This window comes from Carassius gibelio, chromosome A12 (genome assembly GCF_023724105.1).
Source record: "Carassius gibelio isolate Cgi1373 ecotype wild population from Czech Republic chromosome A12, carGib1.2-hapl.c, whole genome shotgun sequence".
Taxonomy (NCBI): Eukaryota; Metazoa; Chordata; class Actinopteri; order Cypriniformes; family Cyprinidae; genus Carassius; species Carassius gibelio.
In genome coordinates this window covers 16,176,450-16,189,646 of record NC_068382.1, presented here as the reverse complement: position 1 = coordinate 16,189,646, position 13,197 = coordinate 16,176,450, and the positions used below count along the sequence as shown (strand labels likewise).

Below are 13,197 nucleotides of genomic sequence, written 5' to 3'. Positions count from 1 at the left end.
TATGTGCTCAAGAGCCAAGTTATGATAAAGAGGAAAAGATAAGTTCAGACGAATGCAAAGAAATCAGTGAGACATTTCAGAGAGAGGAACAAATTCCAAAACCTTGTAGACCCCAGAGACTAACCAAATTGCCTGAAAGGTTTAGAGACTATGTTGTTGAGTGATTGATAAGGGCTAGGTCATGGGAGAAGGTAAGGAAGAAAAAAAATATTAAGAGTTATGTTGTAGTATGTGCACTTGTTCAGAAAAAAAAAACATTGATGATGTTCAATTGAAATGCATAGTGCTACATGTAAGTTAATGTTCGGAACTGTTTTAAGTTTAAGGAAATGTGACCGAGAACTTGCTTAGTAGGGGGTAAGTTTATGTCTAAGTAAAGGGGGGATGTTGTGTATTGATGTGACGTCATCAACGAGCTTACGGCACACACACAAGGGGAATAAAGATAAAGATGGAGAACGCTGAATCTGGTCTGTGTGTGTGGTTGAATCCGAAATAACCAGTAAGGTTACAACATCTACGACTCAAGTTTCATATCGATTTCGAATTCGTTTTCATTTACATAACTACTGGCATAAATAAGTAAATTATATTCATTTATAATACACATACATTTGTTTATAAAGTAAACAAAACGAAAACATGAATGTTTTAATGCTATTTAATAAAAAGAAACGATCCACTCGAAAGTCTCTGCTCAAAAGAGAGATGTGCAGAAAAGTGAAGCGCAATGGAAAAATGGTAACGCAAGCTCAAACTAGACTGACATGCAAAATAAAAGCAGAGTTGCAAATAAATTAATAGATATGACCATGGAAAATATGTATTGCAAAATCATTGCTTTTGCACTGTTTCATTTATGCAATTCTTAATTTTTGTTTGCAAAAAGCAAATTTACTTTCCTCAATACTTTAATTTTCGTTTGCAAAACTTTATTTTCTTTTGCATAATTTTTTTGCGTGTATATGGCATTAAATTGACTCCATAGTAGCTGCTCTGCGCGTCTGGTCCGTCAGTAAATACTTTCCCCGTCATCTGGAGTTCATGTGATCCCTCATCAATGTGAAAGTAACATATAATAACAAAACATTTTACTGTGTAAATCATTCAGAACCCCCCCCCCCCCCCCCCCCTGATTCTTAAGACAATATCGCGAATAAATAATATCAATTAATCTATTTCTGAACGCACGAGCCGGAAGTAATGCTTGGGGTTAATAAGTGTAGTAAATTCATCCGTGTGGAGGTCAGAACTGGTTTCGCTGAGACTTCTGCTGTTTTGGCTGCTTGCTTACACGAAGACTATACAATTCCAGCATGAAACAGTCCAAACTGTCCACTGGAAAGCGCCTTACAAAACCCATTCTTTTTGGGACACTGCTTGTAGGTTTGGCCACGGCATTTCTGAATAGGTGAGATAACACACCCCCTTGACATTGACACAACGTGCACATCTGTTTATAACTTTAATAGTCTAGACTATAAAATAACACAAAATATTGTACAGTTTGGTTTTGTTAAAATAAGTCATTATCACATATATAAGGATCAATCCAAAAATCCGAAGACTTTGATTAACGTGTGTTTGATTAGTCTGATAATCAGTATGCAATCACGTGTGAACAAAACCAGTTGTGATTCAGTACAGGCGTAATCCGTTTTGCTTACTGTAAATTCGAATGCTGAACATTCTAGTAGAATATCTGAACAGCTGAAATAATGGACTAAACAGTGTATGCCAAGTGGTTAGACCTGAATTGAAATGTAGAAAATTAAATGATACTAAATTGCAGGTATTGTAGAATAAATGCATGCAATGTAATGCTTTTTAAATGATTATCATTAGAGTGTTGCCTACAAGCTTTTAACTAAATAAGATCTTTGTTGTGGGGTCTGCTCATTCATATCATTATTCTGCCTTATGCATGAAGACATTTGTTTATGGAGGACCTGGCAGATCTCAGGGAGCAGGAACGATCTCGCAATGAAGCCAAACGACTGGAGGTCCTGGAGAGGAGGAGGAGACAAATAGATGAACATGCAGAGAAGAGTGCAGGGGAGAGATGAGATGACTGAATGGAAGCCTGCAGGAATCCAACACTGAAGAAAGCATGGGACATTTTTGCCTATAAGGATTTGAGAAGTGTTAAAAAACTTTTCCTTGATTGTTCTGTTATTGCTGTAATGGGACAGAAGATGCATGGAAAGTCTAAGAGTGATATAGCAAGCAATGATTTGAATTGATTGCCCTGATCATGTTCAGCTGTAACGGCTGGATTTGCAAGAGGATTGTACATTACACAAATGTAAGATGCAAATGGTGGTAATTATTACTGGGCCAAATAAATATGTATGTGCCTCATTCCTACCACTGTCAAAAAGCTACTTGGATTTAATTGAAAAACTAAAAATAATAATTATAATTTTATATATATATCTATATATATATAGATATATATATATCTATATATATATATATATAGATATATATATATATATATTCATAAAAAATGTTCGAAATTAAATTAAAAGCCCAAACAAAGTTTTTTTTATATATATTTTTTGTCCCATTTAAAAAATTTATGAATATTAAAAATTTTGTTACAATGTGCGGTTGAATATAAAGCCTTATTCGACATCTCTTCTAATTGTTTCACTGAATCTAGCATCGTTGTTGTTAAGTAAATCTGCTAAAACAATTTTTTGTAAAATTTGAATAAAGCTGAAATAAAAATATTAGATAAAAACAGAACTGAAAAAATTAATAATGTTCAAAGTGCTAAAATGGCAAACTGAAACTGAAATAAAAAATAAACCAAGTACAAGTATTTAAAAAGAAGCTAAAATCAAGACCAATAAAAAGCACATAAAATTACTAAAATGTAAAAAATATTTACTAAAATCGCTAATTACTAAGATTTAAAAGAGTCTTTATAATCTATAAAAAATACTACAATAACACTGGCTAGCATAAAAGCCTTATTCTAAAGGCCTTTTAACTGTAAGACTTTTCAGTGTTAACATCACATGAAACATTTTTGTGTTCATTACAATAACACAGACTTGTGAGAAAACTGCCATTTATTTGAACACACGAAAGTAACAAAAAGTGCTTTTAAAACAAACTGCACTATTCAAACCAAAATGAACAAGATTTGTCATTCACAACAAAGAAAAAATAAGGTATGTTTAATCCAACAAATACTATGAGGCTGGGAAACCAACCTGGGACTCGATAGCAAGTACATCATACATTATCACCACAGCAGTCGATTGTCAACATGACAGAACCAGTATTTAAATTGCAAACCTACAGGAGCCAAAACAAACCTCTCGTGCAACTCCAGATGTTTCACACTTACACCAGGCCATGTATCAGGGGACGAAATTAGGGGAAGTTTACCTATCAGAGCCAAACATTAGCACTTACTGTAGATCCTACTGAACAAACAAAAAGACTGAAGAATTGGGGATAAAAATGGAAACCAGTTTCCATGACATATAAGTCTAGATAGTCAGATCGTCACCGTTCATCTTTTTTTTCTTTTTCAGTATACAGTACATCTCATATATATATATCAGGTCTATCTTCTTGTACACAAACAATGCATGTGTTACACAACTTAAATTAACGATGTAAAATCCCTTTGTTTTCAGCTTTCACATACAATTCCATCCGACACTATAGCAATAAATACATTTTTGGACCGTGGTAAAAAACATCAAATTTGCAAAGAACAGAGAAAACCAAATTAAATATTTACATATATGCCTATATCTAAATTAACTGTAACCATAAATATATTAGTTAGGTTTATACATTGTTTAGGAACTATTAACAAGTACTTCAGCCGTAAAATGTAGGATATTGCAACCTATAGACTAGTATGAGGTGCTGCTACAGTTGGGCTAGCATTACTAGCCGCGGTGTAACCCACTGTAATTTCAACTCTGATTCAGTAGTGTATTAAAATGAATTGTTATATTGTTGTAAAGTGGTTATAATGGAGTTTATGTGTGTTTGAGGGTCACACGCTGAGCACCAGGTTGGATGGAGAGTTGGAGCGTGGAGGAGCTGTGATGTTCGTCACGGCGCTGGGGTCCAAACCGTTCACTGTCCTGCTGTGCTCAGAGAAACATGAGACTGAGGTTAGATGCTTCAAATGAGGCATGAGCCCTTTACAACGCAAGCCCATTCATACTACTGTTAGAATTGTCACTAGAATTTCTTTTCGGTCCACACCAACTTGATAAACTAGACAGAACGTATCACGAAATAGCTCTAGGAGACAGAAACAGGCTTTTGAAAGGTTTCCCGAAACCAAACGGACAGTTAATATGCGTAGAGAAGCTCACACTCGAGAAGGTCAGAGTGAATTAGTGTAGATAAGCAAGCAGAACAAACTCTAGATTTTCTCAGGCAGAGGTCTGAAACAGCCCAGACCACTCAATACGGCCCCCGGAGACACACCAGACACAAACACTCTACTGTCCATCAGTACAAAGGTAATTTGATGATGTCCAACATCTACGCTTCACTGTGTCTGTTCTTGTTACCTTGAAACACACACACATAATATGTGTACTGCACCATTAGAAAATCAAATCACTAAAGAGACTGCGAAGGCCTGTTATCCTGATCTTAGCTCATCTATAGATCTGATAGGTCTTACGCAGCAGAAACACAAGTTTCCCGGGTGTCCTCTCTGTGCCCTTTACTATCAACTGGTACTCCAGCAACAGGACACACTGATTCAGCCCTGCAGTGAGCTGCGTAACACTGCGGTAGAGGTGCGGATCCTCCTCCTGATCCAAGAAACCCTCAAATATTCTTCAGATGACTCTCTATGCGTCTCCTCAAATGGCATTAAAGCTTCTTTTTTTGTTGTTGAGAATGTTCATGTTTTGAATTTTCAGCTAAGAGTCAAAACACTGTCCCAGTCCTCTCACTTTTAGTTAAATTATCCACATTTGAGCAAACCCATGGAGTGCACCTTCACAGACTATTTGAGCCACCACCAAGATGTTAGTGAGACGATATGATCTTAACCTAATGTATTATTGTACTCGAAGTCATATGTAGGGGGTTGTTAACCAGCATGCATGGACCCCCCACATAAAACTGATAGCCGGATCATTTACCCAAAAGCAACGCTGGGAAAATGACCCTCTCTCTTCTGCTGAGGAAAGAAACACAGAAGTCTGAGAAAATGTTATCTCCTGTATCACTTAAACTCATTATTACAGTCAATCTGCTGTTCATTTCAAACACACAAGAGTACTGAAACCTTTTTATCCTTTATTTATAGCCTTTCTGTGAATTTCTATGAACTGCCTTCATTAGAAACCAGGAGGATTTCTAGGACACGATGTAATTATGGGTAATGTAGATCAAATAAGGGAACCGCTCATCATCTAAAGGTTTATGGACTGGGTTTTCTGAACTGTGGCAGAACAAAATAGCCGACTCACGCTTTGTCAAAGTAGGATGTGTGGAGAGAGTGAGAGTAATTTGAAATGTCTCCGTTAATCAGATTGCCGTTGATGTTTGTGACATAGTTCTTCCTGGCTGCCTGGTCCTTGGCAAAATTTCGACAGGTTGCGAGTTTAGACTCTAAAGCCTATAAAACAGTACAGACACTTGGATTAGACACCAAATTCACACTGGGATCCACAAACAAAACCGGGAATTATTTGTCTGAATAACTTACCGTATTTTCCAGACTATAAGTCACACTTTTTTTTCATAGTTTGGCTGGTCCTGCGACTTATAGTCAGGTGCGACTTATTTATCAAAATTAATGTAACATGAACCGAGAGAAATTAACCAAGAGAAAACATTACCGTATACAGCCACGAGAGGGCGCTCTATGCTGCTCAGTGCTCCTGTAGTCTACACTGAAAACATACAGCGCCCTCTCGCGGCTGTAGACGGTAATGTTTCTCTTGGTTCTTAATAAATGCGACTTATAGTCCAGTGAGACTTGTATGTTTTTTTCCTCATCATGACGTATTTTTGCACTGATGTGACTTATAGTCCGAAGAATACAGTAGTTCAGTCTACAGCATTTACACACCCCAACTTTGCGCAGTAAATCGCCAACAATACTGAGCGCTGATATTCTAGCAGATGGAGTGAGGGCTGCATTAGTGGAGCTGTTGGCCAGAGCTGCAAAAGACAAAAAACAAGTGAGTCATGCAAACACATGTGGCATCGTATACATCTCAGAGAGAAATATATCCGTGTACCTGTCTGGCTGCTGAAAGTATTGTCCAGGTTCTTGCTGAGCGGTGTAGCCGGAAGAGACAGGGAGGCCTGGACGGCTGAGTCTGTTTTGTCGATGTCTGGAGTTGGAGAGCTGGGGGCCGACATTCGTGTGACCTCGGGCCGGGTCTCTCGCACTGCAAGCTCTTGCCGCAAATCTACAAATGCACATTAAGATAATGTGGCAGATATCGATCCATAACTTTCACTTGCAGACCATAATGTTGATCTGAGTATGTAACATGACTTCATTCCAGAAGCAGGCAGGAACATTTTTTTGTGACAGAACAGGATCTGTAAACATCACTTGAGCTGCCTGGAATGAGGAACTAGCTGTGATTACAATATTTCAGAGAGGAGAGCCAGTATATACCTCTAGCTTCATCTTTTAGTCTCTGCACAGACACCAGGAGAGACTCCTTCTCATCCAGTTCGCTCTCCAGGAAGGCGTTCCTCTCGATGGCCTGGTTCAGCCTCTGCTCAAAGTCCTCCAGAGATGTAATCGTGGCTCTGTGGTAGCAAAACATAGCGGAATAAAACTATAAATTACAACAAAATAGTGGAAAGGCATACAACCTACCAGGGCAGGAGACAAGGTATAATCAAAATAGAGCCAATTTTCATTTCTTAATTTGTACATTATTTAATAAATTCTTCTTCTCTTTCCTCTATTCATCAAAGAATCCTTAAAAAAAGTTGCAAAGACTAAAGTCTCAAACCCAAAGAGATATTCTTAATCCAAATTAAGACTTGTCCACACCCTCCTAAAACGCCTCGTTTAAACACGCCCCCATGTCTATGTCACTGTGAGAAGATTTGCAAAACATTGCCCAAATGTTTTGTTAATGCTGTTTCTTTGCGAAACAGCGAAAATTGGTCTTCCAAAAGAGGACGCAACCAGAAATCAGTGGTTAAGTTGTATTTACACCACCGTTCCAGAACAGTTCAAAGCTAATATACCGATGTGTGCAGTATTTTACGGAGGACTTATTAGTTTTGTCTCATGGCGTCATATGACCCCTTTAAAAAAAAAAAAAGGAAACAGTTACTGTACCTTTGATCAATTCAATGCATCTTTCAAAATGATTTTCAAAAATACTACAGACCCAAAAGTTCTAACCTGTAGAGTAATTTCCCTTTAAAAATATTCCTTAGGAATTATTGACATTTCAGGTAATCTGATGAGAAGCATTCTGGCTGTGATACAGCTGTAGTGAAATGTATGAAGAAGTATAAAATGATGCCTTTGGACCTCTTAGCTCTCTCCAGGTCATCATTGGCCTGCTCTAGCTCTCTGACATATTTATACAGCTGCTCCTTGATGCCTCGAGTCTGGATGAGGTCATCCTCCAACACCGAGATCTGTTTATAGCTCTGAGAATACTGATACTCCAGCTTCTCCTACAGGAAAGAGCAAGCAAAGACACTCATTAAACTTGTCCTCGCATTAATGTTCTTTACACGCAGTCAGTCTGTGTTCAGCTCACACACTCTCACCTTGAGTGAGTCGAGCTCATGCAGCAGTCTCTCGTTGTCCGCATGCAGGTCTCTGATGCGATGCTCCGCTTGGCCCAGTTGTGTCTCCAGTTCTGTCTCCAGCTCTCTGCTCCCCTCTTGGAACTCCAGCAATTCCTCCTGTGCCTCCTTATAACTGAACACACACAACAAGATACCATTTATCACCAATGACACATGCATAACATTTGCATATTATATTTCTTAAACAGAGCTTGCCTTGCACCGTAGCCTGCTGAACACCAAAAGTTGTATTAAAACTCTGGCAAACCATTCAATTTGAATTTACACTATAGTTCAAAAGTTTAGCTAAATCGTTTTTTAAATAAATTAATACTTTTATTTAACAAGGGTGTATTAAATTTATCAATTATTTATATTGTCACAGAAGATTTATTTTTCTAACCAATGCGGTACATTTGAACTTTCTATTCATCAAAGAACATTGATAATAATAACAAATGTAGCTTTTTTCATAGTTTGGCTTGTCCTGCGACTTAAAGTCAGGTGAGACTTATTTATCAAAATTAATTTGACATGAACCAAGAGAAAACAGTACCGTATACAGCCGCGAGAGGGCGCTCTATGCTGTTCGGGCTCCTGTAGTCTACACTGAAGATATAGAGCGCCCTCTCGCGGCTGTAGACGGTAATGTTTTCTCTTGGTTCTTGGTTCTTAACAAATGCGACTTATAGTCCAGTGCGACTTATATATGTTTTTTTCCTTGTGATGACGTATTTTTGGACTGATGCGACTTATAGTCTGAAAAATACGGTAGATTGATTTCTGAAAGACCACGTGGTAGAGTGTGACGAATGGGGCGGGGCCGAGATATGTGGGAACGAGCGAGGCCGGTAGAGTGATTGGGAAATGAACGACACCTGCGACCCACTACCTAATCATTGGGAAGGAGGAGGCAGGAACCGGCGGACAATCAAACAGAAACTTTAATAATCAAAATAAACACAAAACAGACTGATGCGCGCAAATAAAAAGCAAAACATAAACTAAAAGCCCAGGCCTGGTCCTCTCTCGTCCTTCACTGTCGTCGCTCCAGTTTTATATCCTTCCATCTCCTCTGTGGGACTCGAGACCAGTAGTGGGTCGCAGGTGTCGTTCATTTCCCAATCACTCTACCGGCCTCGCTCGTTCCCACATCTCTCACAGAGTATCTAGAGTAATGAATTTGGCATCACAGGAATAAATTCCTCAAAATTATTTTAAAGTTAAAATTATTTAAAAAAAACATTCAACTGGAAAACTAACTTATTTTATATTGTAATAATATTTTAAAATATTACTGTTTTTACTGTATTTTTGATCAAATTAACGCAGTCTTGGTGTGCAAAGACTTTTTTCGATAACATAAAAAAATCTTAATGACCTCAAACTTTCAGATGGTAGTGTACGTTGTGGCTGGTTCTTAGCCAAAAGAAAGCTACAATTAACCGACTTTAAACTACAAGTAAAACTTTAGTTACACAAAACTAATCAGATCCTAGAAATCAATAACTTGGAGGGGGTCATTGAATCCTCACTGCAGGAATTACACTCTACTCTTCAACTGAAAATAACCAAAATAAAAAGCTATGAGATCCATTACCACAGGATGTCTAATGAGAAGAATGTTATCTACAGGATATTCGGAAAACACATTATTCACAGAAACAGTAGTTTGGCATTTCCCATAGGTAAAAAGGAATATATTGTTATGTAATATTTCCTTCCTGGTTTAATCAAGGAAATGCTACAAATTTAATAAAAGGCCATCACACTATCATACTAACAGTGTATATATGTACAGAACCATAAAGTCAATAAAGTTTCTGGGCTCCCTAAACCTTGGACAACTCACTGATTACACTATTATTTAAGGAACACAGTGTGAATGGGGCAGGCGGCTTCATCTGCTGTAAATAACCAGTTTTGTTTACAGTGTACTAGTGACCAGGGGAGAGCACTGCCCTGGGCCTCTTTATGTAATCACCAGCCACCATTATGGTGTGGAAGGATCTAAAAATGGCATCGGGGCAATATTTCCCTACCCAGCCATGCTAAAGCCACGTGAGCCAGGAGACAGGGCAACCCGTTTATCCAGAGACAAGGAGACCAATAAAACTGTGCAGGAAGTATGTAATGCCCCGGCAGCACAGGAGAGAATCTACATCACAACATCTGTGACTCATTTGCATAGTCTCTGAAGTGTTGATTAAGGTGTTTAACTAGCAGGTCAGAACAAATGCAAGCCTTGAATCATGATGAACATAAGTGCCACCCTAGAGATAGCACATGCTTTGATAAAACAGCTCTAAAGCATTTGGCAGTTACCCATATGACCCATTTTCTTATACCAAAGCTACTTCTTTGTCATCAGTTACTATTAGTTACTATTGTAAAGCCTGTTCACACAAAGACTGCTAACTGATAACTGTAACAATAACTGCATCAACGTTCTTTTCACAAAGGGAAATGCTGGAAACAAGAAATGCTGCTTTGGGATGCAATTTACCAAGCAACAAGCTTGTTGTGTAATCTTTTTAGATTACAATGCCACTGAGAGCTTTTCAATGGTATTTATTAGCAGTGGGAGCCTATATATCACAAAAAGCCAAACCCGTTAAAAAGAACATTCCCACTGTGGCAGATTGCATAATACTAATGTGACTGCTTTCAAATGTACAGCAATTTCCTGGATGTGGCTCTCATAATGCAAGGTAACAGGTTACATGGATACTTCCGAGACAATGTGAATAGCGAAGGCTGAGGACAACATGAAAGAATGCTATCAAGTGTCAGACTACAAAACAGAGAGCTGAGTAACGCTCAATGCTGCTCACTGCTCTGCCACTTACCTTTTCTTGTACTTGAGTGAAAGAGCTTTCCAGAAGTCAATTTCCTCGTCTTTGGAGGTGAATTTTGGTATCATATTTGCATCCATGACACATAAACCTGTGACAAATCATCAGCACTGTTTAGCATACAAAAGTGCATTCAAAATTAAATACTGAAATTATTAATACGACCATTAACTGCAAAGGCACAAAAAATATTAACACAGCATGTTATGGTTTTTGAGGATGAAGGCATGTCACACACACTACCTGTCAATGTCGGCTGCTTCTACCAAGTGACAGATGTGCCAAAATACTGAGTTTTTTTGGAAGCATACCTATGACTTTAATCACTAAAGATATGGAAATAGTTTTATCCTTCCATCATAAGTTAAAAGTCTACACTACCGTTCCAAAGTTTGGAGTTGGTAAGATTTGTTAACATTTTAGATAGAAGTCTCTTCGTACTCACCAGGGCTGCATTTATTTGATCAAAAGTATAGTGAAAGCAAATATTGTGAAAGACAGTCGAATGGTAGTGTTTATTTAGCCAACTATGCATTACTTGCATTTACATTACTTTATGACACAAACAGGACAGACCTTTGACCCATTTCTGGGTCACAACCCACCAGTTGGGAACCACTGAGATATATCAGTCTAAAGCTAAATCTAGCAGCCTGAACTTCACTTCTGACTACTGCTGTCCCAAATAATCAACAGAACTGTGTGCAGTCTGACTCAGCCCATAGAAGCTCAATGTGCCCTGTTCACACACGCCAGGACACAGTCACCCTCTGGTTAATTATTGGTCAGTGTCTGACATAGCATGACTCTTTACTTGGTAACTGTTATCTTAACACTAAACAGAAACAGAAGGACAGCATTTATTATAATATTTAGTGAGATATTTAGATTAAAATAGTATTTTGTAGCTTCTGTTGTACTTTCACAAGAAACTGACAGCTAAAACTAAAACTAAACAGACAACTAAAACTCACAAGCCTTACCGGCACACCCAGGCATCACTACATTTTTATTTTCTTTCTGTTTCCTTATTAAATTCATTCTTCCTTATTAATGGATTCTAATTGAATATCAAAATTAAAATTTTGATAAAATACTTAAAAAATATATATTTTACCTGCCATATTTATGCCATTTTTCTTTTCTTTTTTTTTTGAAAAGAGAGCTAGCATTACATTTTATGTGTGGAAAAACTGTCAACATCTGTCAACGTCTGATTCAAATATATATTTACAGTCTGCTAAAACACAGTCGAATCACAAAGGAAGGTGGAAAATAATAATGAATAAATGAAGCATCCTCACAGGAATTTAAAGATTGCTAATTCGATTTTTTTTAAATATTATATTATATGTAAAATAATACCAGCTGTTGCCATGCAGCTCAAATATTTATATATATATATATATATATATATATATATATATATATATATATATATATATATGTATACTACAGCTATTGCTATTAAGAGATGCTGTATAGAGAAGTTATAAAATAATAAACCTCATAAAAATATAAAACAGCCTTAATACACAGAATTAAATATCGATTTTCAGTCACTTTAATGCTCACTATAAACTCTGAATGAGCTGACGCGCTCTGCATCACAGCACCAGATGACAGGCGTATTTATTTAACGTTACACTTTCTTACAACTAACGTTATACGATAAATAGGTCTCCTCTATTTAATCATACCAATACAAGTATAGAGGGCCCTAAATATCACACCTGACATATTTCTCTCCAAAATACCACTGACACCACCATAGCGCTTAAATTGTCAGCGATACATTAGCTAGCAAAGAGCTAACTGACATTAGCCGGCTAACAACAACAGTGATTATGCGCTTTGAATTGACATGAACAGACATGGGAATAATGATAAAATAATGTCCAAACGCATAATTGTGGCTATACTGAGTGTGATTTGTTATCTTCAGTTTCTCTCAGATGATGATGTTGATGGAGCGAAGGCAGTGTGGTGTTGTCTCATTTCTAACTATCTGTAGCAGTAAATCAGTGACTGTGTAGTGTGTTATCATCTGTGATGTTTACAGATCTGCATCGTGTGTAAAGATTGCGGTGTGAATTCATGAACTCACCTGCACATCTCCAGGATCTTTAACGCTGAGAGTAGGACTGACTGTGATCCAGGCACAGCCTTCAGTATTTCAGCATCTCTCTCTCTCTCTCTCTCTCTCTCTCTCTCTCTCTCTCTCTCTCTCTCTCTCTCCCATCATGACGTTTGTCTCTCTCGTAAACTGATCCTGGCGTCGTCTCTCGCGGTACAAAAATAACGTAACAAATATGTTACTTATTTATTTAGGGCTTAAACGTTAGTCAAAATAACAATAAATATATTGATATTCATGAAAAGTTGGTTAAAAATTAATTAACTAAATGTTAATCTCGCTGTTTTGAAAATATGATCCAAATGATTACGCTTATCACATGCATACTTAATTATATGGCATAATGGAACAAACGGACATGATTTCGGATTTGCCAGGTGTCCCAGTTTGCTTATATTCAACACAGCAGTAGAATAATAGCAT

General features: G+C 37.5%; 1 protein-coding gene and 1 long non-coding RNA gene across 5 annotated transcripts; one reads left to right on the top strand and one right to left on the bottom strand.

Moving 5' to 3' along the window:
- The first annotated feature begins 1,203 nt into the window (after window positions 1-1,203).
- Window positions 1,204-2,367, top strand: LOC128025759 (uncharacterized). Its single transcript, XR_008186222.1, has 2 exons — window positions 1,204-1,411; window positions 1,931-2,367. It is a non-coding gene; the product is annotated as an uncharacterized LOC128025759 (long non-coding RNA).
- A 695-nt stretch (window positions 2,368-3,062) lies between these two features.
- On the bottom strand, window positions 3,063-12,876 carry LOC128025296 (nuclear distribution protein nudE-like 1-A). Of its 4 annotated transcripts, none has more exons than XM_052611509.1 (10): window positions 12,745-12,876; window positions 10,632-10,728; window positions 7,762-7,915; window positions 7,517-7,665; window positions 6,638-6,774; window positions 6,249-6,422; window positions 6,077-6,168; window positions 5,472-5,620; window positions 5,142-5,179; window positions 3,063-4,121 (listed from the first exon to the last, which is right to left on the bottom strand). In XM_052611509.1, the coding sequence occupies exons 2-10, from the start codon at window positions 10,715-10,717 to the stop codon at window positions 4,111-4,113; spliced, it is 990 nt and encodes a 329-aa protein (XP_052467469.1). In that variant the 5' UTR covers window positions 10,718-10,728; window positions 12,745-12,876; the 3' UTR covers window positions 3,063-4,110. The 4 variants fall into 4 exon arrangements, with proteins under 4 accessions (XP_052467469.1, XP_052467470.1, XP_052467467.1 ...); XM_052611510.1 differs by having other exon boundaries at window positions 5,142-5,176; XM_052611507.1 differs by lacking the exon at window positions 5,142-5,179.
- Between the last annotated feature and the right edge of the window lie 321 nt (window positions 12,877-13,197).